General features: G+C 41.0%; 6 protein-coding genes and 1 pseudogene across 6 annotated transcripts; 3 read left to right on the plus strand and 4 right to left on the minus strand.

Moving 5' to 3' along the window:
- Positions 1-461: 461 nt before the first annotated feature.
- Positions 462-983, plus strand: LOC120514644 (histone H3). Its single transcript, XM_039735138.1, has one exon. It carries the CDS (start codon positions 531-533, stop codon positions 939-941), a length of 411 nt encoding a protein of 136 aa, XP_039591072.1. The 5' UTR covers positions 462-530; the 3' UTR covers positions 942-983.
- Positions 984-1,300: 317 nt separating this feature from the next.
- Positions 1,301-1,902, minus strand: LOC120514640 (annotated as a pseudogene).
- A 10,296-nt stretch (positions 1,903-12,198) lies between these two features.
- Positions 12,199-12,673, plus strand: LOC120514648 (histone H3-like). The gene has a single exon (XM_039735144.1). The coding sequence runs from the start codon at positions 12,246-12,248 to the stop codon at positions 12,654-12,656; it is 411 nt and encodes a 136-aa protein (XP_039591078.1). The 5' UTR covers positions 12,199-12,245; the 3' UTR covers positions 12,657-12,673.
- An 834-nt stretch (positions 12,674-13,507) lies between these two features.
- LOC120514637 (histone H1-like) lies at positions 13,508-14,176 on the minus strand. Its single transcript, XM_039735131.1, has one exon. The coding sequence runs from the start codon at positions 14,146-14,148 to the stop codon at positions 13,558-13,560; it is 591 nt and encodes a 196-aa protein (XP_039591065.1). The 5' UTR covers positions 14,149-14,176; the 3' UTR covers positions 13,508-13,557.
- A 2,755-nt stretch (positions 14,177-16,931) lies between these two features.
- Positions 16,932-17,570, minus strand: LOC120514639 (histone H2A-like). Its single transcript, XM_039735134.1, has one exon. The coding sequence runs from the start codon at positions 17,484-17,486 to the stop codon at positions 16,980-16,982; it is 507 nt and encodes a 168-aa protein (XP_039591068.1). The 5' UTR covers positions 17,487-17,570; the 3' UTR covers positions 16,932-16,979.
- Positions 17,571-18,248: 678 nt separating this feature from the next.
- On the plus strand, positions 18,249-18,707 carry LOC120514642 (histone H2B 8-like). The gene has a single exon (XM_039735136.1). It carries the CDS (start codon positions 18,283-18,285, stop codon positions 18,658-18,660), a length of 378 nt encoding a protein of 125 aa, XP_039591070.1. The 5' UTR covers positions 18,249-18,282; the 3' UTR covers positions 18,661-18,707.
- A 777-nt stretch (positions 18,708-19,484) lies between these two features.
- LOC120514675 (histone H4) lies at positions 19,485-19,831 on the minus strand. The gene has a single exon (XM_039735175.1). It carries the CDS (start codon positions 19,819-19,821, stop codon positions 19,510-19,512), a length of 312 nt encoding a protein of 103 aa, XP_039591109.1. The 5' UTR covers positions 19,822-19,831; the 3' UTR covers positions 19,485-19,509.
- Between the last annotated feature and the right edge of the window lie 6,421 nt (positions 19,832-26,252).

The raw sequence follows: 26,252 nt of genomic DNA on the forward strand, positions 1-26,252 counted from the left end.
CTTGTGTATCTGTGCAGTTGTTTCCACATCCCCTTGCAAAGCTCATCCCTAAATTTATATTAAGAAATTGTTCATAATTTAACAACTTTACTCAGTTGTGTTTGCTTTCTGTTTCGATTACACTCTTTGAGTGCGTTATGTCCATAACTCACTCTTTCTCTTTCTAATATATATATATATATATATATATATATATATATATATATATATATATATATATAAACAGTACATTACTATAGTAATAATGGAGAGTAAATGGCGTTTAACATGTTTGCTGTCTGTGAACAGTTCACGACAATAGCTGCTAGAAAATGCGAGTACGGAAACAAAGACGCAGTTGAAATTGCGCGCCGAGCTTTAAAAACAGACACTCGAAATGAGGCTTCTGGGCCTACAGGAAAACCCGGCCCCTTTCCTTTCATCCAATCAGAAGGCGATAAGACCTCAATATAAAGCGCTTCGTACAGCCGTTTCGTTAAAAATCTCTTGGTTCTGTAGTGAATAATTACGTTTTTTTTTGAACAGGTAAGATGGCAAGAACAAAGCAAACAGCTCGTAAATCAACTGGCGGCAAAGCTCCCCGAAAACAGCTTGCCACTAAAGCGGCTCGTAAGAGCGCTCCTGCTACCGGTGGTGTGAAGAAGCCTCACCGTTACAGGCCGGGAACTGTAGCTTTGCGAGAGATTCGGCGCTATCAGAAGTCCACCGAGCTGCTTATCCGCAAGCTGCCTTTCCAGAGATTAGTAAGAGAAATCGCTCAGGATTTCAAAACTGATCTCCGTTTCCAGAGCTCCGCTGTTATGGCTCTGCAGGAGGCCAGTGAGGCTTATTTGGTCGGTCTATTCGAAGACACCAATCTGTGTGCTATCCACGCTAAGAGAGTGACAATAATGCCAAAGGACATCCAGCTGGCTCGCCGCATTCGTGGGGAGCGTGCTTAAGGACACAGTTTTATAAGAAAAAGGCTCTTTTAAGAGCCACCACAAAATCCTTTAAGAGTTTAAATCCTCCTATTGTGTACGGAGTGGATTTGGCCCGTGTTTCCGCGCTATATCAATGTCCCGTTAATACTCGTAGTGAAACGCGAACAGATCCCAGTGCTTCCTTCAAGTATAAAGCGAATGAATACCCAAGCAGCTAGTATTGTGCACTGCGAGCAGTTCTTAAATCCATACGCTACTGCTGCCTGACAGTTAAGATGAGAGGGACAAAATTCACCCAGTTTCCTTTAAAACATGCCAAGAGATTTTCCCTTTTCGGAGATGTGGGGGCTCTGAAAAGAGCCGTTTGTGTACAGAAATGGGTAATGCGAACAAAATCGCTTTCTTCTCGGTGCCGCCGCCTAAACAGAGTTGGGTTTAGCTGCCTTAGGCTTGGATACCTTGGGCTTTTTCGGGCTCTTCGTTGCTTTCTTGGGACTCTTGGCTGCTGCGGGTTTCTTAGCTGCCGGCTTCTTAACTTTCTTGGCGGCAGCAGGCTTTTTCGCCACAGGCTTCTTTTTTCGGAACCGCTTTTTTCTTCGTTGCTTTTTCCTTGGTCTCGGTCTGCTTCTTGTTGATTGTAAAGGATCCGGGGGCGCCTGTACCTTTCGTCTGCACGAGAGAGCCTTTACTCACAAGACTTTTTACAGACGGTTTAATGCGGGCGTTGTTCTTCTCCGCATCATAGCCACCAGCAGCAAGAACCTTCTTGAGCCCAGCCAAAGAAAGTCCATGGCGCTCTTTCGAAGCCGACACAGCCTTAACGATCAAATCAGATACGCTAGGGTCTGTCTTTCTCGGCTTCGTGCTCGTTTTTTTCTTTGGCGCTTTAGCCGGAGTGATTGGAGCTGTTTCTGCCATTTCCAACAAACACTCAGATTTCTCTGTAGGAGTCAGCAGTGAGACTGGAATCTTTCTTCTCTCATGCAGGACCGAGGCAATGCCTCTCACACTCCTTCATCTCTGCGTTTTTAATCTGTGAGATTCTTGTTAACTTGTCTCATAATCAGCTTTGGCTGTTTTCTGTTGAGGGTAATCCTAAGCAAGAGTGACTCATTGTGCATTGATAATATACATAATTGATTTGTGGCACTTCAATCTGTTCTGTTGCACACTCTCTCACTCTGAGGTTTTTTTTTTTTTGATTATGCGTGCACAACATACACCACGGAAAGGGTGGCTTTGCTTTTTAAAAAAATCTAAGGTTTTTATTAATACAATGCAGTGTAATCAGTTCAGTTAAGATTTAATGTTATGTGTACAATGTGCAATGAACCTCTTACGTGCTATTTTCGCTGAACTACATTCGCAGAGCATCTCCTTCCATAGGCTTTGTAAAATATCAACATGGAATGTAAAGGGCTGGGGAGGTTCAGTGTTGGCCGACATAACTCCACACACAAAGACCACTACAAGCAGACAAAAAAAAAAATCAAGCAAAGTATGCTTACCTTGATAAAATAGCACCATTAAATATTTCTAGTTTTCTTTTGAAATCACATGGATGCCTGATAAACATGCAAGGCATGTTTTCTAAAATTGATTTTGTTGCTTCAAAGTTGACATATTCGGTAAGTTTTAAGGCTTCTCTTTATAATGGGTACATGTAAATTCTATTAAAAAATGCAACAGAAGGCTAGTTATTTTTTAATTTATAAAATACTAGCTGTGTAAGCCCATGCTGTAAAAAGTACAGTTTTGTTTTGCCGACATGCTTGTATTGCTTGTGCATTAGTGGCTAAGCGACTTTGTCTTTCTTCAGAAGTTTCATTTTGTCGATGTGCTCACCTCGCTTGTATATTAGCGGCAGGAGGAAAAGTTAAAAGGATACCTTTTAGTCGATGTGTTTGCCTTGCTTCTGTATTAGCAGATAAATGAGTGACTCTTTCTTCGGAGGTTTTGTTTTGATGGCGTGCCTGCCTTGCTCGTGTATTAGCGGCTAAGCAAGTTTGTTTCCTCAGAGGTGGAATCCTTACCCCGACTCCATCTCTGCGTCGGACAGACAGACACACTTCCACGCATAGATGTTTGTATATACAATGCTTCACTTTTGAATGCAGCACATGTAAATCCAATAAATACCATGGAAAATAACTTGGAAAAATAACAAACTTATCCTTTACAATGAACTGCAGCCATGTCAGAGACTGTTTCCTGCTTTGTACCTGGTGCTTCTAGGAGGGATTGTGGCTCCCATGACACTGAATTGAGAATGCTAGGTAATGTACAAAGTATTGTCAAGAAGATGCTTATTTTCACAAATCCGCCAGAACTAAGTACAGAGGATCACAAGAAAAAGTTGTAAGAGAATTCAGAGAAGTTCAAGATTATCAACCCAGAAGAAAATACCTGACCATTGATTGTCTCCAACTACTTGCTATAAGAGTAAAGTGATGACAATAAATGGTTGGGGTACCAGCCTGGTAACCCCATATAACTGAACTGCAAGTAAAGAAAAAAACACAAAAATTGCAGAGACATTTTTTCAATTGCAAGTTCAAGATAGAACTGAAAGGATGGTAGAGCTTCTGGTTTTCCTTCCAGCAAGAAGAGGTGCGTCCAGGTGGACAAACACTGGAAGTGATGTCGGAGGTGTTATAGCCATCCATCTTCCGGTCTGCAGAGGGAAAAAGAAAAAAGGAATTAAGACACAGCACCAACTACTGGAGCGGTGATAGAATTACAGTCACTAGAGCATTTCAGCTGTCCTCTATGCACACGTGTGTGACACTGCATAATTATTTTACCCCATGTGGTATGTTGTCTCATCAATGAAAATGCCACCCCTGGTATTGGCCACCATTGCACGGTAAGTTACTGTTACAAATGCCTACACAGAATTGCTATTTTCGTCCAAAGTTAAATAGGGCATTCCATTTGGAACCCTATCTCTGTCTTTCAACACTTCTTTACAACATAAATATTTGTATTATGAGCACAGGTTTTTGTGGGAATGCATATTTTAATTCAAATTAAAATAAATAATAGTTTACACTTTTCAAACCTGCTTATACATCTCTCTCTCTATATATAATATATATGTATATATAACCCACAGATCAGACGCCAGACATCAGATAAAAGTCCAAATGTTGACTTTATTTATAACAATAATGTGCACAAGCACCTTCACCTCCATTATACTTCAATAAATAATAAATCAATAATCAAATACACACAATAATAATCCTTCACACCTCCCAGCAGCTCAGTCACCCTTCCTCCCAACTCGGCTCACTGCTGGAATCTCCCACAGTCCTTTTATACTTCTTGACCTGGAAGTGTTTCTCTCTCTCTCAATGTGACTTTGTAACACTTCCAGGTCGGGTGAAAAACTCCTTTTTCATCAACCCGGAAGGATGTCATTTCTTCTGTCCCCATGACTGGGACGTACTTCCGGGATGTATGGAAAATATAAGTCCTTGAGCCTCCCTGCGGCGTTCTTTGGCGGACCCCATGGTATCCAGCAGGGCTGTGAGTTAAAACTCCAAAGTCCATGATGCCCTGCTGGAATTTGGGGCACCTCCATGTTGCAGGGAGGGCTCCACCTGGCAGCTTGGGGGTATTGGCTGGGAGAAGCTGCTGGCCATATTCCACAATATCAAATCCAATAATATATATAATATTTCCATCCATCCATCCATCCATCCTCTTCCGCTTATCCGAGGTTGGGTTGCGGGGCAGCAGCTTAAGCAGAGGCCCAGACTTCCCTCTCCCGGCCACTTCTTCCAGCTCTTCCGGAGAATCCCAAGGTGTTCCCAGGCCAGCCGGAGACATAGTCCCTCCAGCGTGTCCTGGGTCTTCCCCGGGGCCTCCTCCCGGTTGGACGTGCCCGGAACACCTCACCAGGGAGGCGTCCAGAAGGCATCCTGATCAGATGCCCGAGCCACCTCATTTGACTCCTCTCGATGTGGAGGAGCAGCGGCTCTACTCTGAGCCCCTCCCGGATGACTGAGCTTCTCCGTCTATCTTTAAGGGAAAGCCCAGACACCCTGCGGAGGAAACTCATTTCAGCCGCTTGTATTTGCGATCTCGTTCTTTCGGTCACTACCCATAGCTCATGACCATAGGTGAGGGTAGGAGCGTAGATCAACTGGTAAATTGAGAGCTTTGCCTTACGGCTCAGCTCCTTTTTCACCACGACAGACCGATGCAGAGCCCGCATCACTGAGGATGCCGCACTGATCCGCCTGTCGATCTCACGCTCCATTCTTCCCTCACTCGTGAACAAGACCCCGAGATACTTGAACTCCTCCACTTGGGGCAGGATCTCTTCCCCAACCCTGAGAGGGCACTCCACCCTTTTCCGGCTGAGGACCAAGCTCTCGGATTTGGAGGTGCTGATTCTCATCCCAGCCGCTTCACACCCAGCTGCGAACCGATCCAGAGAGAGCTGAAGATCACAGCCTGATGAAGCAAACAGGACAACATCATCTGCAAAAAGCAGTGACCCAATCTTGAGTCCACCAAACCGGACCCCTTCAACACCCTGGCTGTGCCTAGAAATTCTGTCCATAAAAGTTATGAACAGAATCGGTGACAAAGGGCAGCCCTGGCGGAGTCCAACTCTCACTGGAAACGGGCTCGACTTACTGCCGGCAATGCGGACCAAGCTCTGACACCGGTTGTACAGAGACCGAACAGCTCTTATCAGGGGGTCCGGGACCCCATACTCCCGGAACACCCCCCACAGGATTCCCCGAGGGACATGGTCGAATGCCCTTTCCAAGTCCACAAAACACATGTAGACCGGCAAACTCCCATGCACCCTCCAGGACTCTGCTAAGGGTGAAGAGCTGGTCCACTGTTCCGCGACCAGGACGAAAACCACACTGTTCCTCCTGAATCCGAGGTATATATGTAATATATATATAAATATTAGGACCATGTGATATTTCAATTTTTCTTTTTTAATAAATCTGCAACAATTTCAAAAATTATTTTTTGAATGAAATGAATATATAATATTTATAAAATCCAATATCTGTCTGTCTGTATGTCTGATCACTATTCACGAGAGAACTACTTTAACAGATTTAGATCAGGTTTTTTTTTTGTTTTATATAATTTGCTTGAACATTCTGGTTGATTTTGTACTAAGAATCATAGTTTGCTAATCTGAGATAGAGGCTGCGGGCCGAGGGGAGAGGAAATCATAACGTCAGGAGTAGGGAGCTGGGCAAGGCCCTCTTCACTTTCCTGTTTCACTACTATCTGTGCAGAGCTACGGGGGACGGCTAGTTGATTATAAACGTTATTCATCCCCGTTAACTTTTGAGTATTTTATTGTATTACTTTATGAAACATTAATGAATCTGTGGTTTCATGAAGAAATGTAGTCTGAGAATAATTTAAACAAGATTTGATTGTATCGTAAATAAACTTTCTCATGGAAAGGCACAAGCCTAAAGTAAGCAGAGTCAGTCTCATAACATCACAATGGTTGATGTACTTTGTCAGGTAGCGTGAAGGAGTACAGAATATCACCCATTGGCAGTGGACAAGACTGGAATCTAAGAGCCAACCTGGACCAGCAGTTGATGTTTTCAGTGAAGATCACCACAACTCCCCTACGACAAGAAATTGTCCTGTTGTCTATCTCTACCAGGACAGTGATCATCGGTAACCTCAACATCTCTTGGGATGGCGGTTTGGAGGTAGCTATTGAGAAGAAGATGCAGAAGTACAAGGAGATAGGAGATGGCAGAGGCATGTGCAGAAGCAGGGTGAAAGCAGCAATCTACACTGAAGAAATCTACTGCAGAAGTTTCATTGGAACATCCTCCCAAACATTTCTGGGGGCTATTGGGATTGCTGGTTCCAGGCTAAAGAAAGCAGTCAAGGACTTGGCAGATGAAGCAGTACAAGGGAGTTTCTGGTTTTGGCTTAGAAGAAGTGATGCAAGACTGGGGAGAGCAAAGATCCTTGGGCCAGCTGTAGGGAGTAGCAAAGAGAAGTCCCACTTGCTGCCTTACCATCCTGAGAAGTTCCTGGTTTAAAAGGGAGAAACATAAGTGGATCCTGGATGATGACCCTGCAGCCGGTACATTGGCATGGGTGGAGGCAAGTCAGGTAGCAATGTCTTGCAGGTGGGAATACCTGTATTTTTGTTTAATTTGTTTTTCAAAAATGCATCTACTAAATCTGATGTACAGTGGGTATGGAAAGTATTCAGACCCCCTTCAATTTTTCACTCTGTTATATTGCAGCCATTTGCTAAAATCATTTAAATTAAGTTTTTCCCTCATTAATGTACACACGGCACCCCATATTGACAGACAAAAAAAAAATAATTTTTGAAATTGTTGCAGATTTATTAAAAAAGAAAAATTGAAATATCACATGGTCCTAAGTATTCAGACCCTTTGCTCAGTATTTAGTAGAAGCACCCTTTTGAGCTAATACAGCCATGAGTCTTCTTGGGAAAGATGCAACAAGTTTTTCACACCTGGATTTGGGGATCCTCTGCCATTCCTCCTTGCAGATTCTCTCCAGTTCTGTCAGGTTGGATGGTAAACGTTGGTGGACAGCCATTTTTAGGTCTCTCCAGAGATGCTCAATTGGGTTTAAGTCAGGGCTCTGGCTGAGCCATTCAAGAACAGTCACAGAGTTGTTGTGAAGCCACTCCTTCGTTATTTTAGCTGTGTGCTTAGGGTCATTGTCTTGTTGGAAGGTAAACCTTTGGCCCAGTCTGAGGTCCTTAGCACTCTGGAGAAGGTTTTTGTCCTGGATATCCCTGTACTTGGCCACATTCATCTTTCCCTCGATTGCAACCAGTCATCCCGTCCCTGTAGCTGACAAACACCCACACAGCATTAAGCTGCCACCACCATGCTTCACTGTGGGGACTGTATTGGACAAGTGATGAACAGTGCCTGGTTATCTCCACACATACCGCTTAGAATTAAGGCCAAAACGTTCTATCTTGGTCTCATCAGACCAGAGAATCTGATTTCTCACCATCTCAGAGTCCTTCAGGTGTCTTTTAGCAAACTCCAAGATAGAACAAGATTGGCACTCCAGCCATGGTAAAAAAAAAACTTAACGTTGTTCCAGTGTGGTGCTGAGGTGTCACACTCTGCACTCGAGTCCCAATCCAGGTGGTCCATCATGTTGTGGGTGCGGCAACGCGCTATCACTGTATGCTCCCAACCAAGCAAATGTCCATCACATATTGCACATACCCTTCTTGCTAAATATGAACAAAACAGAAATGTGATATGTCTCTTTCATTAGTCGAATAAATAAGAGAAAGCTTGTTAACTTTTAATTTGTTGACTAAGTTGCACCCAAAAGTTATGCTATGAGTACATTTCCTAACTTCTTACAATTAAAAAGTGCTTATTTTGCCATCATTCAAATATGTACACAAATGAATTTAAAAACACAGCATAATCGCACAATGGAATATCATTAATGGTATTTGTTTGATCTTTTGGGGTGATAACTGTTTTATACACCAATTCAGAAGGCTTATAGCCAAGGAATTGTATGTTGTATTGGAGCTTCCAAAATATATTTGTATTCCAAATATCAATAACGCATATACTACTCATATCTGCCCATCCGAAACATTAAATATGGCACTTTTAAATGTTAGAGCTTTAACTAATAAAACGTTTTTTATCAACGATCTTATTAGTGATAAAAAAATAGATTTTATTGCACTAAGTGAAACGTGGCTTAACTCAGACGGCGCGGCTGTTTTAATCGAATCTGCACCTCCGGATTACAGTTTTACTCGTGCAGACCGCCAGGAAAAAGGGGGGATTTGGCAAACATTTACTCGAGCCGATTAAAATGTAAAGATGTTAGTTTTGGTAAGTTCATGTCCTTTGAGTATCTCGCCGTTGTTATCCATGGAGATTCTCAAGTTCTAGTATTATCCGTGTATAGACCTCCAAAATTCAACGTGTCTTTTTTTGAGGAATTCTCTGACTTAATGTCAATTTTAATTACTAACTATGACACGCTCCTAATAATTGGCAACTTTAATTTTCATATAGATAATCAGTGTGATCTAAAAGTTAAAGAATTTATGAACCTCCTGGATTCTTTTGATTTGAGGCCTACACATAAAGCAGGTCATACGTTAGACTTAGTGATTACTAAAGGACTGAAAGTTGATATAAAGCAGATCATTAATATTGGTCTATCAGACCATTTTCTTCTACTTTTTAATATAGAAATAATGATAAAAACACTCATGAGAAGCATATTGTTAAAAAACGCTTCTTTGACTCAGCAGCAGCTTTAAAACTTACAAACATTCTAAGCAATCAGTCCGTTTATAGTGCCAGCTATAATAGCGAGGATAATGTAAATAGTAAGGTGGAAAGATTTAATACTAAAGTGAGAGCTGCTGTTGACATAGTTGCACCTGAAAAGACAGTGAAAAAATCTTCTAGCATTGTTATACCATGGAAGACCCAAAGAGTGTCTGATTTAAAGAGAACATGCCAGAGCTGGCGTAATGGAGGAAGACTAAACTTACTATCCACTATGAAATATTAAAAGTCAAAATAACAGAATACAATAACACTGTCCGTCTTGAGAGCGCTGCTATTTCTCTAAGATTATAAATAACAATGCTAGTAATCCCAGAGTCTTATTTTCACAATTGATCGCCTACTAAACCCAAGTAACTCAAAGGAATGCCTCCTAAGTACTTCCAGTAAAACCTGTGAGGCTATCGCTGTATTTTTCAATCAAAAAATTAATGATATTAGAAATAACATAGTATATCCCTCCAACACTAAGGATCCTCCTAAACCCCAGCATCCTGTTATAAACAAATTAAACTCTTTCACTAGGATAGATTTACCTGATTTACAAAAATAATATCTCAATTAAAACCCTCCACCTGTCCTTGACCCAATACCAACAAGGTTTTTCAAAGAAGTATCAGGCGTGCTAATTGATAATGTTCTTGACATAGTAAATTCGTCACTAGATACTGGGGTCTTCCCAGACTGTCTTAAGACTGCTGTAGTTAAACCCCTACTTAAGAAACATAATCTCGACCCCTCGCTCTTGAAAATTTTAGACCCATCTCTAACCTGCCTTTCTTAAGTAAAGTTCTGGAGAAGGCAGTCATTATGCAGTTAAATGACCACCTAAATAAACATGCTATTCTTGATAAATTTCAGTCAGGTTTTAGAACAAATCACAGCACAGAAACTGCACTCGTTAAAGTAGTAAATGACTTTGCGGTGAATGCAGACAGAGGCCATTTATCTGTTCTCATCCTCTTAGATCTGAGTGCTGCATTTGACACCATTGATCACAATATTCTTAGAAATCGCCTTAGTCAATGGGTGGGCCTCTCTGGCAGTGTCTTAAATTGGTTTGAATCCTACCTGACAGGGAGAAAATTTTTGTTAGTTGTGGTAATTACAACTCAAACACATGATATCAATATGGTGTTCCACAAGGCTCTATCCTGGGTCCGCTGTTTTCTCAATCTACATGCTTCCGTTAGGTCAGATTATCTCAGGGCACAACGTGAGCTACCACAGCTATGCTGATGACACACAGCTGTACTTATCAATAGCACCTGATGACCCGATTCTCTTGATTCACTAACACAATGTCTGACTTGTATCTCAGAATGGATGAATAGTAACTTTCTCAAGTTAAATAAAGAAAACTGAAATCTTAGTGATTAGCAATAATGGATACAATGAGGCTATTAGAAATAAACTGGATACATTAGGATTAAAAGTCAAGGCGGAGGTAAAAAGCTTAGGGGTAATTGTTGACTGTAATCTGAATTTTAAATCACATATTAATCAGATCACTAGGACAGCATTTTTCACTTAAGAAACATAAGTAAAGTTAGACCTCTTATATCACTGAAAGATGCTGAGAAATTAGTTCGCGTTTGTTTTCAGTCGACTAGATTACTGTAACGCACTCCTCTCAGGACTACCCAAAAAGACATAAATCGTTTGCAACTAGTGCAGAATGCAGCTGCTAGAATCCTAACTAGGAAAAGAAAATCCGAACACATTTCTCCAGTTTTGATGTCACTACACTGGTTACCTGTGTCATTCAGGATTGACTTTAAAATTCTGCTTATGGTTTATAAAGCCTTAAATAATCTCGCCCCATCTTATATATCGGAATGTCTGACACCTTATATTCCAAATCGTAACCATAGATCCTCAAATGAGTGTCTCCTTAGAATTCCAAGAACAAAACTTAAAAGAAGTGGTGAGGCGGCCTTCTGCTGTTATGCACCTAAAATCTGGAATAGCCTGCCAATAGGAATTCGCCAGGCTGATACAGTAGAGCACTTTAAAACACTGCTGAAAACACATTACTTTAACATGGCCTTTTTATAACTTCAATCTAACTTAATCCTGATACTATGTATGTTCAATTCATCATAATAACTATTCATGGTGGCTCTAAAATCCGTACTGACCCCTACTCACTTTTTCTGCTTTCTTTGTGGTGGTGGCCTGTGCCACCTCCACCTATTCAAAGCATCATGATGCTCCAACAATGATGGATAGATTAAAAGGCAGAAGTCTATGTGACCATCATTTTCAAGTCCTTCTGTGAGAACCCTAAATCCAAAGAGGACTGTTTCATTTATGTTAGGTAGAATGCCCAGAGGGACTGGGCGGTCTCATGGTCTGGAATCCCTACAGATTTTATTTTTTCTCCAGCCGTCTGGAGTTTTTTTGTTTTTCTGTCCCCTGGCCATTGGACCTTACTCTTATTCTATGTTAATTAATGTTGACTTATTTTATTTTCTTATTTTGTCTTTTATTTTTCTATTCTTTATTATGTAAAGCACTTTGAGCTACTGTTTGTATGAAAATGTGCTATATAAATACATGTTGTTGTTGTAGCTGATATTACAGAGACCATCACGCAGAAATCTTACTTATCTTTAATTTTTTAACAACCAGTTAAGATATAAACATCTAGAGAGCACATACTAATGTGAGTAATGTTAAAAAATACAGTAACAAAGGAGAGTGAAAACCGTTCAATACGCTGGCTTTCTGTGAACAATCAATGGCAGTAGCCGTTAGAATATTCGGGTGCGGAAACAAAGGCAACGTTCAAATTGCGCGCCGAGCTTTTAAAACAGGCAAACAGAATGAGTCTTCTGAGTAGAGTCTAAAAGAAAACCCATCCCCCTTTCCTTTCATCCAATCAGAGCGCGAAAAGGCTTCAATATAAAGCGTTACGTCCAGCCATTTGTTTAATTTTGTAGACTACGTGATTATTACTTGTTAGATCTACGAGATGGCAAGAACAAAGCAGACAGCTCGTAAATCCACTGGCGGCAAAGCTCCTCGAAAACAGCTCGCTACTAAAGCAGCTCGTAAGAGTGCTCCTGCTACCGGTGGCGTGAAAAAGCCTCACCGTTACAGGCCCGGCACTGTAGCTCTGAGAGAGATTCGTCGCTACCAGAAGTCCACTGAATTGCTTATCCGAAAGTTGCCTTTCCAGAGACTGGTGAGAGAAATCGCCCAAGATTTCAAAACCGATCTCCGTTTTCAGAGCTCTGCTGTTATGGCTCTGCAGGAGTCCAGTGAGGCTTATTTGGTCGGTTTGTTTGAGGACACCAACCTCTGTGCTATTCACGCCAAGAGAGTGACCATAATGCCCAAAGATATCCAGCTGGCTCGCCGCATTCGTGGTGAACGTGCCTAAGAACACAACTTCACACAAAAAAGGCTCTTTTCAGAGCCGCCACACACTCATACCGAAGAGAGAAAGTCCTCTTTATTGTATCCGGCTGTAAACTCGCAGGCATTAGGCCGCTAGTAACTCGTTATAAATACGCGCTAGAGATGAACAATCTATTGCAGCGCATTACTAAATATAACGCGAATGAAAACTCAGTGGGTGGTCTGCACTATAAGCAGCCGTCGAAAACTCGAGCGCGGCTGGTTAAGGCGAGAGAGAATCGCGGCTTTGCTGCACATGTTGAGAGCCATGTGAAGGCAAAGGACAAATGTATCTAATGTGTTCAGGACTTGCAGTGCTTACTCCGGAGTGTCGGTCTGCACACCGGTAAAAGATGCGGAAAATTTCACACAGCAGCTCAGAATGAAATTGACTCATTCGAAGATATACACCTGTATTTGAACTGGTGTGTGTGGGTCTGCAGTACAAAATAACGTATTGGTAAATTGCATAAGTCCACTAGATGTCAGTATAACTCAAACTAAGCACTAGCTTATCTGCAGTTTGAAATCCAAATTAAAGTTTCTGTGAAGAGTAACAAACTTACAGTAAACTGATGTAATACCATAAATTTAAATATTGCATATAAAAACACTAAGACACGTTCAACTTCCAATTGTAAACGCTAAACAGTACGATTTAAAAAAAAGTTGCAGAAAAAACTACTGTAGTACACGTGCATCTTTCCCTTTTTGAATAGCTCATATGTACTGTCGTGCATGCTGGAAGGTACACCTTCAAACGTGAGCAGTGTCTCTCGAACAACCAAGGGACCTTGAAACAGGTTAAATAGATTTGCCCTTGTCGAGGATATGGGGGCTCTTAAAAGAGCCGTTTACGTATACAAATAAGAACTGTAAGCAGATCATTTCTTTTTCGGTGCCGCCTTCTTAACAGTTTTGGGTTTAGCTGCCTTCGGCTTAGATACCTTGGGCTTTTTCGGGCTCTTGGCTGCCTTTTTGGGTTTGGCAGCCGGCTTCGCTTTCTTGGGACTCTTGGCGGCTTTCTTGGCTGCGGCAGGCTTCTTAGCCGTCTTCTTGGCTGCTGCGGGTTTCTTAGCGGCCGGTTTCTTCACTTTCTTGGCGGCGATGGGCTTTTTCGCTGCTGGCTTCTTTTTCGGAAGCGCCTTTTTCTTCGTAGCTTTCTCCTTGGTCTCTGCCTGTTTCTTGTTGATTTTAAAGGATCCGGAGGCGCCGGTACCTTTCGTCTGCACGAGAGTGCCTTTACCAACAAGACTTTTTACAGACAATTTAATGCGGGCGTTGTTCTTTTCCACATCGTAGCCACCAGCAGACAAAGCCTTCTTGAGCGCAGCCAAAGAAAGTCCATGGCGGTCTTTTGAAGCTGACACAGCCTTAGCTATCAAATCAGATACGCTAGGGCCGGTCTTTTTAGGCTTTGCGCTCGTTTTCTTCTTTGGCAATTTAGCCGGAGCAACTGGAGCAGTTTCTGCCATTTCCAACAAACACACTTCGATTTCTCTGTAGGAATCAGCAGTGAAGCGCGTATCCGCCGCTCATATTAGACTGATGAGAACCGTGCAGACTCAACCAGCGCGCTGAACGTACCAAGAGACCTAACAAGTGTGCTTTCTGTCATCATAAAATCACATATTTTAGAAGGAAAACAATCGAAAAAATAACCCTACGAACTCGAGACATATTGAAGGAACATGTTTTATCAGGACATGTGCCATGGCTTAAAAAGAAAGTTTAGCTAAATGGCCAGATAAAGAGAAATGACAAAGCGTAAAGGACGAGCTGTCACTCGTTACAAGACGAACGCGAATTTTGTTATAAATACTCGGTGAATATAGTTTCTTTCACACTGGAAGCACGCTGAAATAATAGTAGAGAAGTCCGTCACTGATCCTGAATTTACTTTATATCTTTTATCCAAAAATCCACAGAAAATCTGAGCTGTCTGCAAGATCAAATTAACACAGTTACAGAGTAGATATGACCTCACTTCTGTTGGGTTTCATTGAAAGACACTTGTAAATATAATAACTCCCCTTCAAAAATCCTGAGCGTAAAATTGTATAACACTTCAGATATTGAAACTGTCTTATGAAATTTGTCGTTAGATGAATCCAGTCTGCTTTACTAATATGTCACATAACAATAGAATAGAGATTTGATTATTGTACATGACAAAATACATTTTTAGCAATGAAAGACATCTCTGAATTTCTCATGACTAGCTTTTCAGCTTGTCCATTATATAGATAAATGGTTTGAACCCTATTTAGTCCATCAGCAAATATGTTGCGAAAATATAAAGTAAAGAAGTGAATGAATACGGTCACACAGTCCAATTCCAGAAGAAAGCCATTATAATGTATGCATCAGCTTCCTGACCACCTTTAAGGCCATATCCAGCATCTCCTACCATAAGGCAGGAATAGAAACCTCTCTACAAGCTACTCAATTGCAAGTCACACTCACACTGACCTACTGGGCCCAGGTTGACTAACCCAAAAGAACACCTGAAAAGTAGAACCAAAAATGTTAATGGGTCAGTCTATTTCAATTAACTAATATCACAACACAGTATCAAGGTCACTATAATAAATTTATTACAAAATATATATTAACAGAATTAACACGTCATGTCATTTTCTAATCCGCTTACTGCAGACTATGGCTGTGGTAGGGGGTGCCAAAGCCTTTCACAACTGCCATAGGACAAAGCGCATATCCATTGCAGGGCAAACACACACACCAGCCAATTTAGCTTTGCCAGTTCACCTAACCTGCATGTTTGGACTGTGGGAGGAAACTTGTGCAGACAAAGGGAGAACATGCAAACTCCACACAGGGAGGGTCTGGGTCACAAAACTCTGTCTCCTTACTGCAAGGCAGCAGCATTATCAATGCACCACAATGTCGCCCAGAAAGTACATACAAATGTAATAAAGATAACATGAAATTTTACATTTTCATAAAGATGTGGTTATTTGTTTAAAATATGAATGTACTTAAACAGATACCCTTAGAACACTAACATTTATCAAAAAAATAAAAATACTACCACATTTACATTTTCTATTATAGTCTGCCTTTATGTTTTATCGAGAAAGATTTTGTCATATTAGCTTTATATTTAGTTAAGTTCCAGATTTGTAGTTAGAAAAAGTAACATTGACATTTTTACACCTAAGCCAATTTTGTCTCTGCAGCCACAAGGCAGGAACAAATTGTGGACAAGGTGAGAGCCTATCACAGGGTGAACACACACATACATACCTGTCAGGGGCCAATTTAACACTGTCAAACCACCTAACGTGCAGGAGGAGACAGGAGCACAATACACGTTTAACAATACAAAATTAAGTAGAAAAATATTTTATTACACAAGATGCTGTTACTATTGCAAAATAAATCATATTTTTATTAACATTTACTCAAAAACTTATTTTTTGGAAAGAAAAACTACTTTCAATGACCGTTTTCATCTTGAAATTAGGCACAGCTATCTAAGTAGTTTGTATAGTGTTAAAACTATTTAACATTCTTACCTGTGTAAATTGGTTATACTATACCCCTCATTTTAATTAGAAAATAAAGCAAAACGTTTCACAAGTATTGAAAAGCGGTAAACAGCAAAATGTTAAACTCAACCCGTCTACATAAAACTGCTAGCAGCGGTTACATGGACAACGCGCCGTGGCTCTTTCAAAACTTTCCTGCAACGTCCGCTATCTGGTAGTTAAATCGCCATGCTTCAGATCTGTAGTTTTTGTTTTACAAACACCTCTCTGTTGGTCAATGGGTGTGCTTTTTAAATTGGCTGCTTGTTTTGCCACCGTAGTGCTTTTCCTTCTGCCTCGGGTGATGCTACGCTTTCGGGTTTTCATTATAGTACACAGTCTGCGGTTACGTCATTACGGGTCTGCACATTTCAGTACTCGAGAGAAAATTGTGTTATTATATTCTATGCCTTTGCTACCTTATCTTACAGAAAAAAAAATTAACCGTATTTGAACGTTGCTCGATACCAACAGAGTAGTTTTAAATGCCTAAATATGGATCTCTGGAATATCTGCCCATCTCAACAGACTACTATCCTACTGTTCAGATGTCTAAAGCTAGATCAAAGAGAACATTCAAATCAAATCGTTTAAAAATTTAATAGAAGTCAGGCAATATGCTGGAAACAACGAAATAAGACAGTCTCAAATTGGGGCTGTATGATTAAGATATTTCAGTGGAAAAAAAGCTCAAATTGGAATAGATGGGTGGCTCTGAAAAGAGCCGTTGGTGTTGATAAACGTTTCACCGAAGTTTACTTGCTTTTAGCTGGTTTCTCAGTCTTCTTGGGCAGAAGCACGGCTTGAATGTTTGGCAGCACACCACCCTGAGCAATAGTCACACCACCCAACAACTTATTGAGCTCCTCATCATTACGAACAGCCAATTGCAAGTGACGAGGAATAATTCTAGTTTTCTTATTGTCACGGGCAGCATTACCGGCTAACTCAAGAATTTCAGCAGTCAGGTACTCGAGCACAGCAGCCAAGTAAACGGGAGCACCAGCGCCTACGCGTTCAGCATAGTTGCCTTTCCTCAGAAGCCTGTGAACACGGCCGACGGGAAACTGCAACCCAGCTCGAGAAGAACGAGTCTTCGCCTTAGCACGGGTTTTTCCACCAGTCTTTCCTCTTCCAGACATATTGAGAGCAAGATACACAACAATCCTCTGCACTACAATAAGCAAGACTACCAGCGCTGCGCTCTTATAAAGGCTTCCTTCTGGCGAGACAAACTGCTCGAACTGAACGTTGATTTGCATGTGCTCCTACGTCACTCGGGTTACAGCAACTTTAGGGCGTGGCTCTAGAACGTCTAAGAACAATGTAGTTTTCAAGTTCAAAAATCTCCGAACAAAAATTTCTGTATGCCCCTTTTATTGTTTTGATCATTCATGTGTTTTACACCTATACATACAAATTTATTTTTACACATTACGTCTCTCGTCTTGGATTTCACTGTGTTTGAATATTTTTGCAAAACGTATATTACACCTTTGTCCCCTTCATCCTTTATTTATTTGCACTGACCAGTCTGATATTTGAACGCTGTTTTAGCAAGCACATTTCCCCTTCAGAAGGTTTTGTTGTTGAAGACACTATATAGCAACAAATAACTATTTGAACACAAAGGGCGGTATTCATTGTGCCTTTTCTGCATTTAACGTCTTTGTTGTTCCAAAAGACCGGAATCGCCTTCGCATACGGATTACTAAAGCTTCTGCAACTTTTCTCCTTCGACCCTACGAATTTTATCTTTTGTGATGATGTGCAAGTAAATTTTTGGTTAAGTTTGTTTTGATGAATTAATTACATATATTGTATTCGGCACGCGTAATGACTGTTCTAAAGAAGCTGGCATGTTGGGTAAAGAAAGTAAGACCACGAAATGTACTTTTGAAAACAGAAAGCCCAAAGTTGCGCGCGCAATTTCGATTGCATTAATTATTACAACGGTCGTTGGTGGCCACGCCTAACGCTGCCGCGACCATTTGCATGATTGCCTTTAAAAGCAAGAACCCCACTGCACAGAAATTTCTGTCACTACAGACTGCAATTATGCCTGAGCCGAAAGCTGCCCCTGTATCCAAGAAGGGCTCTAAAAAAGCCGTTTCTAAGAGCCAAGCTAAAGGTGGAAAGAAACGCAGAAAGACCAGGAAAGAAAGTTATTCCATCTATGTCTACAAGGTGCTGAAGCAAGTTCACCCCGACACTGGCATCTCTTCTAAGGCGATGGGAATCATGAATTCGTTTGTAAACGATATCTTCGAACGCATCGCCGGTGAGGCTTCTCGCTTAGCACATTACAACAAGCGATCGACTATTTCTTCCCGGGAGATCCAGACTGCTGTGAGGCTTCTGCTACCGGGAGAGCTTGCTAAGCATGCCGTGTCCGAGGGAACCAAGGCAGTTACCAAGTACACCAGCTCCAAGTAACCTACACCACTACTTGCTCAAAACCAACGGCTCTTTTCAGAGCCATCCAACTAATCTCTAAAAGGAGCTCTTAATCTTAAAGCCGTTTTGTGATGTTCGTGTATCGTTTCGCGCAGTCTGGTACGCTCTGTCCGCGTCCAGTGGTTTGTATAGGAAGCGTTTCAATTAATCTTTGGACTTTTTTTTTTTGCCCTAGGAGGGAATGATTTATAGAAGGCAAGTACAATAACCATGGGCTGTTGCACATTGTACAAAATGCCAAGACACGGTGAGAATAGGGATGGTTACTTTCGGTGCGCACTCCCCTCAATTTTACCTATGACTACACAATGAATCCTTCCCGTGCACCATCGCATGCTCTGTCCGAGCCGCCTTGTTGCCAATTACTAGTTGTCTCAACCCATTGTTCTCTATATGGACACTAGTCCGTTTCGGGTATTTTCTTACCCAGAACGACTTCTCTAACGGGTGAATGCCAAAAGCATGAATAAAGAGATGCACAAAACCCACATTAAGTAGGAACTGCTCTTTGATCATTTAAAAATGCCTGTCGTACTGCGAGTGAAGCGTTTAACTTTTTGGAAACCAAAGATACGTCATCTGTGGCTGCTTATCAGCTTCCATTTATTGAAATGGGACTGGGGAAGAGACCAGATGGTAGAGCTGCTCATGTATCGCTGTTCATTTTCCAACTGCTGAGAAAACCATTTGGAAACACCACGCTAGCGAACGTTAATTAATCGAAACAATTCATTTAAACCTTGCAATATAAAACAAGCTCTCTAGACAGAAAAAGTGGGCGGCTCTGAAAAGAGCCTTTGGGGGATGTTTTATAGCGGCGAGTGAAACTTAACCTCCAAAACCATATAGAGTACGTCCTTGTCTCTTCAAAGCATACACTACATCCATGGCAGTAACAGTCTTTCTCTTGGCATGTTCAGTGTAAGTGACAGCGTCTCGAATAACATTTTCCAGAAAAACTTTAAGCACTCCTCGAGTCTCCTCGTAGATTAAACCAGAAATTCGCTTCACTCCACCTCGACGAGCTAAGCGGCGTATAGCTGGCTTTGTAATACCTTGAATATTATCTCTCAACACTTTACGATGACGCTTTGCACCACCTTTACCAAGACCCTTGCCACCTTTACCACGTCCAGACATTATGCTTCTTATAAACTACAAAGACTGTTGCTCAGCGTTCCGGCGCCCTCCCTTTATATTAAAGCAAAGACGACCTGCTCGAACACAGCAGAAGAAATGTCAGCGCGGGCTTTCAGGAAATCGCGCTTTGAATTCTCTCTTCAGTTTCCAAGCAGAAGTCTCACGAACAAAGAAGGTAATCCACAATGTGGACCCTAATTTCGATAGTGATTCTGAATGCTGCCGAATTAGTCATACGCTTACTATCTACTGAACTTTACATTTTTTCTGTTTTCACTCCTTAGTGTGAATGGTAACTGGCACTGGCCGTTTGGATAAATAGTACGTTCGGGTTGCTTTAAATTATGCTTAATTTTTTTGCCCAATTTGTTGTTGATGAAGAAAATGACCAAAAAGCCTGAAAGTATATATTCTTATGTATCCCCGTCCTCTACGCGTGCCATTTTCAAATAAATTACCGGACATTTCCATATGCAACTCACAATACAATCACGCCTTGTTTGATTATTTCAGGACTCGGTTTCTTCACGATAACACCGAATGTAAAATTTAAACATTAGGAATGTGCAAAATGTAGGATAAATTCCCTACAGATCAAATATTTTTCTCTTATGTTACAATATTTATCCTTGCAAAATGGTTTTGTAATACTTGTTCTTCTTGCTTATTTGAACAGAGTAAGGTTATGTAGTTAGATTGGCTAATGTCAGGCTGATTTTCCATAATAACATATTATGCCATTATGGACTCCATATTTTCTGGTTGGTATGGTTCTTCCAAAATACATGATTTATGGCAGTGTTATTAATGTCTATTTGGCTTATCATGCCCTCCATCCTATGGTGATTAACATCTCTCCATAATCTTTCAATTTGTTGGTTGTAGACTGATTCCCCAGTTATGCGGCTTGACCTATGAATTCCCTGAAGTACGTTCTTAAGCAAAGCCACCTTGGTGTTCTCTCCTCTAAGATATAGATATATTAGAGATGGGAAAATTATACCAAAGCGTTGAACCTTGTGTCAATCAATCTGAAGCTTAGTGAGTCTAATCACTGTGTCAGAGCTTGTGTCAAAACAACGTAGTCACATGACCCATGACATTTGAATCTTTGAACTTCATCAGTGCTTCATAGCATGCTTTATTGGTTTAGCAGTATTTCATCGGTTTGATAGCTTTAGCGCTAAATTAACAGTTAGCCTATTGTCAGAGGTGGCTGGGGTGGTGACCCAGCCGGGACGCCCAGGAGGACCGGAGGAGGGCTTGCTCCTTCCCCAGACCATCTGGGGGCGACCGCCCTGGTTCCTTTGGGGGCCACGGGTACAGAGCTTTGAAGCTCCACCCTGTAGGGGCCCGTGGTCGCCACCAGGGGGCGCCCTCATGCCTTTGGAGCCCTTCCGGGTGTGGCGGAAGTGCTGGGGGGAAGAGGAGCAGGAACACCCAGAAGACTTCCGGCTACACAGTTGGTGCTTCCGCCACACGGGGGTGTGTCGGCGGAGGCTCATCAGGAAGCAGCTGGAGCCCATCCGGGCGTGCATAAAAGGGGCCGCCTCCCTCCAGTCGACAGCAAGAGTCGGGTGGAAGTGGATGGAGCTCGAACGAGGAGTAGAGGCGGTCTGAGGACTGAGCAAGGCATTGTGTTGGCCAGGACTTGAAGGGGTGATTAGTGTTGCGGCACTGGGTTGTGCACTGTACATATTGTTAAAAATAAACGTGTGTGTGGAGAACCAGCATGTCTACCTGTCGCCACCTCTGACACTTTATAAAATGCATCATTCTCATTCAACAATGTTGGGTTGTGAAGAGAAGGAGATTTGGAGAGCTTTGGTGACAGCAACTAACAGCGGAAAACGGCGTTGAAAAGTTAAATAGTATAAATGGACAAGGACCTTAGCAGAATAAAATGAAAACAGACTTTTCTGACCTTTTACTGGTGACATGAGACTGAAACAGTGAGTGCTGCTTCACTTCTGCTCTTGAGAGCTTGCCTTGACCTCAGTTAACAACAACAACAGCATTTATTTATATAGCACATTTTCATGCAAATAATGCAGCTCAAAGTGCTTTACATGATGAAGAAAGAGAAAAAAGACAAAATAAATAAGAATTAAAATAAGGGAACACTAATTAACATAGAATAAAAGTAAGGTCCGATGGCCAGGGAGGAATGAAAAAAAACTCCAGACGGTTGGAGAAAAAAATAAAATCTGCAGGGGTTCCAGGTCATGAGACCACCCAGCCCCCTCTAGGCATTCTACTTAACATAAATGACCTCAATCAGTCCTCATGGAAGAACCTGATGATGACTGTCATGTGGACTTCTGGCCTTTAATCCATCAATGTAGGGACATCACAGTGCTTTGATCAGGTGGTGGCGCAGATCATCACCACTGAAAACCAGAAAAAAAACAGAAGAGAAAGCAGGGGTTAGTACGGATTTTGAATATGACTATCAAGCATAATAATGATAGTTAATTGAATATACAGAGCATCAGGATTAAACTAAGTTGAAGCTATAAGAAAGCCATGTTATAGTAATGAGTTTTCAGCAGTTTTTTAAAGTACTCCATCGTATTAGCCTGTCAAATTCCTATTGGCAGGCTATTCCAGATTTGAGGTGCATAACAGCAGAAGGCCGCCTCACCACTTCTTTTAAGATTAGCTCTTGGAATTCTAAGCAGAAACTCATTTGAAGATTTAAGGTTACGATTTGGAGTGTAAGGTGTCAGACATTCCAAAATATAAGATGGACCGAGATTATTTAAGTCTTTATAAACTATAAGCAGGATTTTAAAGTCAATTCTAAAAGACACAGGTAACCAATGTAGTGACATCAAAACTGGAGAGATGTGCTCAGATTTTCTTTTCCTTGTTAAGATTCTAGCAGCTGCATTGTGTACTAGTTGCAATAGATTTATGTCTTTTTCAGGTAGTCCTGAGAGGACTGCATTACAGTAATCTAGTCAACTGAAAACAAAAGCGTGAATTAATTTCTTAGCATCTTGCAATATTATAAGAGGTCACACTTTTGCTATATTTCTTAAGTGGAAAAATGTTTTCCTAGTAATCTGATTAATATGTGATTTAAAATTCAGGTCAGAGTCAATAGTTACCCCTAAATTCTTTACCTCCGTCTTGACTTTTAATCCAAATGCATCAAGTTTATTTCTAATAACCTCATTATATCCATTATTGCCAATCACTAAAGTTTCTTCTTTCTCTTTATTTAGTTTCAGAAAATTACTGCCTATTTATTCAGAAACACAAGTAAGACATTGTGTCAGTGAATCAAGAGAGTTGGGGTCATCAGGCACTATTGATAAGTACAGCTGTGTATCATCAGCATAGCTATGGATGCTCACATTATGCCCCGAGATAATCTGACCTAATGGAAGCATGTAAATCGAAAAGAGCAGTGGACCCAGGATTGAGCCTTGTGGAACACCATATAGAATACCATAGGTGTTTGAATTATAATTACCACAACTCACAAAGAATTTTCTACCTGCCGGGTAGGATTCAAACCAATTTAAGACATTGCCAGAGAGGCCCACCCATTGACTAATGCGATTTCTAAGAATATTGTGATCAATGGTATCAAATGCGGCACTCAGATCTAAGACGATGAGAACAGATAAATGGCCTCTGTCTGCATTTACCTGCAAGTCATTTACTTATTTAACGAGTGCAGTTTCTGTACTGTGATTTGTTCTGAAACCCGACTGAAACTTATCAAGAATAGCATGTTTATTGAGGTGGTTCTCTACAATTTTACTTAAGAAAGGCAAGTTAGAAATAGGTCTAAGATTTTTCAAAAGCAGAGTCATCAAGATTATTTTTCTTGAGCAGGGTTTAATTACAGCAGTCTACTGTTTACTATGTCAAGAATACTATCAATTAGTACACCCGATACTTCTTTGAAAAAACTTGTTGGTATTGGGTCGTGGACACAGGTGGAGGGTCTCAGTTGAGAAATTATTTTATATAAATCAGGTAAATCTATCCTGGTGAAAGAATTTAATTTGTTTAAAATGGAGTACCAGAGTTTTAATGGTTCAGTATTGGGGAGATGTACTATATTATTAACCACCAGATGTCACTGTTCATACTGGGGCTGAGGCTTCAAAGCTTTTTTGACACAAAGAGAGAAAAGCCAAGCAAAATGACACCTTTTATTGGATAACTAAAAAGATTACAATATGCTGGGTTTCGAGGCAACTCAGGCCCCTTCTTCAGGCAAGATGTAATTTGACACAGATAGAAAGCAAGCCTCAAAGCCTCACAAGGCTTCATTTCCTATCAATATAGCAAATGGCTGGATGAAAATTAAACGCACACTTTATGAATTTTTGTTACTACATTGTACATTCCTTTCCACTTGGCTGTGTGATTGAGCCCTGAAAAGGAATGGCATCCCATCCACCACATTTCTTTCTTATCCCTGCAGCAGTGGATTTAAGATAATTGCTTGCCAGTGACTAAACTGGGTGGATTGAATTTACACTTCAGTATATGCAGGATTAAATACATACATAGCAGTTAAATGCAGTTCTTGTAAATTGATGGCATGCTACACACTTGTGAAACCTCTTCCTTACTAGTGGTTACCAAAAAAAATAAATAAATTGTGCGAAATAACGTTTGTATTTTAGTGTCAGGAATAACCATTAAAATACATGCTTTGTCCCATTTAATGTAACACAGGTAACAACTTAAACAAAAATATTGTCAGGTTACTTTAGAAAGTAAACTACTTAATGCATGTTTTTAAAAATGTTAGCCCCTCCCCCAACACTAACTACTAGGAAGTAGTTATCTTTACATGTTGAGTTTTACCCTCCGATATAGAAGTGGATTTAATCTCTTGAAAGAAACTTTGGTGGCTTTGAGAAGTAGTGAGTTGCTTTCGGGGAGCTTTTCCACCAGTAGACTTACGAGCTGTCTGCTTTGTTCTTGCCATTTCTTCACAACACAAATACCTAAACTATTCTGAGCACTGTATTGAACTGTATTGAAATGAGATAAAGTCTGGACTGGAATCTTTCTTTTCTCATGGAGGACTGAGGCAATGCCTCTCACACTCCTTCATCTCTGTGTTTTTAATCTGTGAGATTCTTGTTAACTTGTCTTATAATCAGCTTTGGCTGTTTTGGTTAGGGGTTGTGCGAGTTTCTGTTGCTGAATTTTAGGATGGTTTAGGTGTTTAGTCGTCTAGTATTGCTTTTGGTCTTTTGTGTTTCTTGTATTGACCTTTATCATATTGGAGAATCCCTTGAAGAGTTTTGTTTGGGTGAGTTTCTAGTTGGGTAAATAGTTTGATTGAACTCTTCTGAATGGACTGTTGAATCGACAGGGATTTGATGTCTTGATGAATCAAGTCGTTGGTTACATACCATGGTGCATTGAGTGTCATTCTTAGGGCTTTGTTTTGAATGCACTGAATCTGACGGACGAGTACATTGGAAGCATATCCCCATACTGGTGCCTGCATACAGTAACTGAGCTCTGATGATGCTTCTGTATAGAAGTATTTTGTTTGTTGTGTTCAGGTTACTTTTTCTGTTCATCAGTGAGTACAGTTGGCTGATCTTCTTGCTTTGTATATGCTTTCAGTGACGTGATTTCTCCACGTTAAGCGGTTGTCTAATGTAACTCCCAGGTATTTTGCTGTGTATTGCCATGAAATGGGACGACCAAACATTGTTATGGTACCAGGTGGTGGTTTGTGCCTTCTTCTAAAAAGAATTGCAGTGCTTTTTTTCTGGGTTGATGCTGATTCTCCATGTTTGAAACCATTCCTCCAGGGCTGTGACTGCCTCTTGTAGTCTTTTTGTGACAACCCAAGTTTGGGTGGATTTGTAGAGGACTGCAGTATCATCTGCATATTGTGCCAGTGTTGTGCTACTTGTCTTTGGCATATCACTTACAAAGATGTTGAAAAGGATTGGTGAAAGTAGTGAGCATTGAGGGACACCGGCAGTTATTTTCTTGAGTGATGACCTGATGCCATTTAACTTTATCTGGAATTTTCTTCCTTTAAGAAAAGAGGCTGTGAGGTGAATTAGGTAATTTGGAATACCTGCTTTAATCATTTTGTAGAGAAGGCCTTTGTGCCACACTTTATCAAATACTTTGGATACATCAAGGAAGATTGCCCCGGTGGATCTATTAGTGTTGAAGCCTTCAGTGATGTATTCCACTACTCTCAGGAGTTGATGAGTGGTGCTGTGTCCAGTTCTGAAGCCATTTTGTTCTTCATTGATTATCTGTAGCTGTTCTGTATATTTTTGAAGTCTTTTCAGTATTGCTTTCTCAATGGTTTTAGCAAGAGTACTAAGCAAACTGATTGGTCTGTAGTTCTGTGGGAAAGATCCTGGCTTAGGCAAAACTTTGACATCAGCAGTTTTCCAACATTCAAGGAAATGTCCTAG

This window comes from Polypterus senegalus, chromosome 14, assembly GCF_016835505.1.
Source record: "Polypterus senegalus isolate Bchr_013 chromosome 14, ASM1683550v1, whole genome shotgun sequence".
Lineage (NCBI taxonomy): Eukaryota > Metazoa > Chordata > Cladistia > Polypteriformes > Polypteridae > Polypterus > Polypterus senegalus.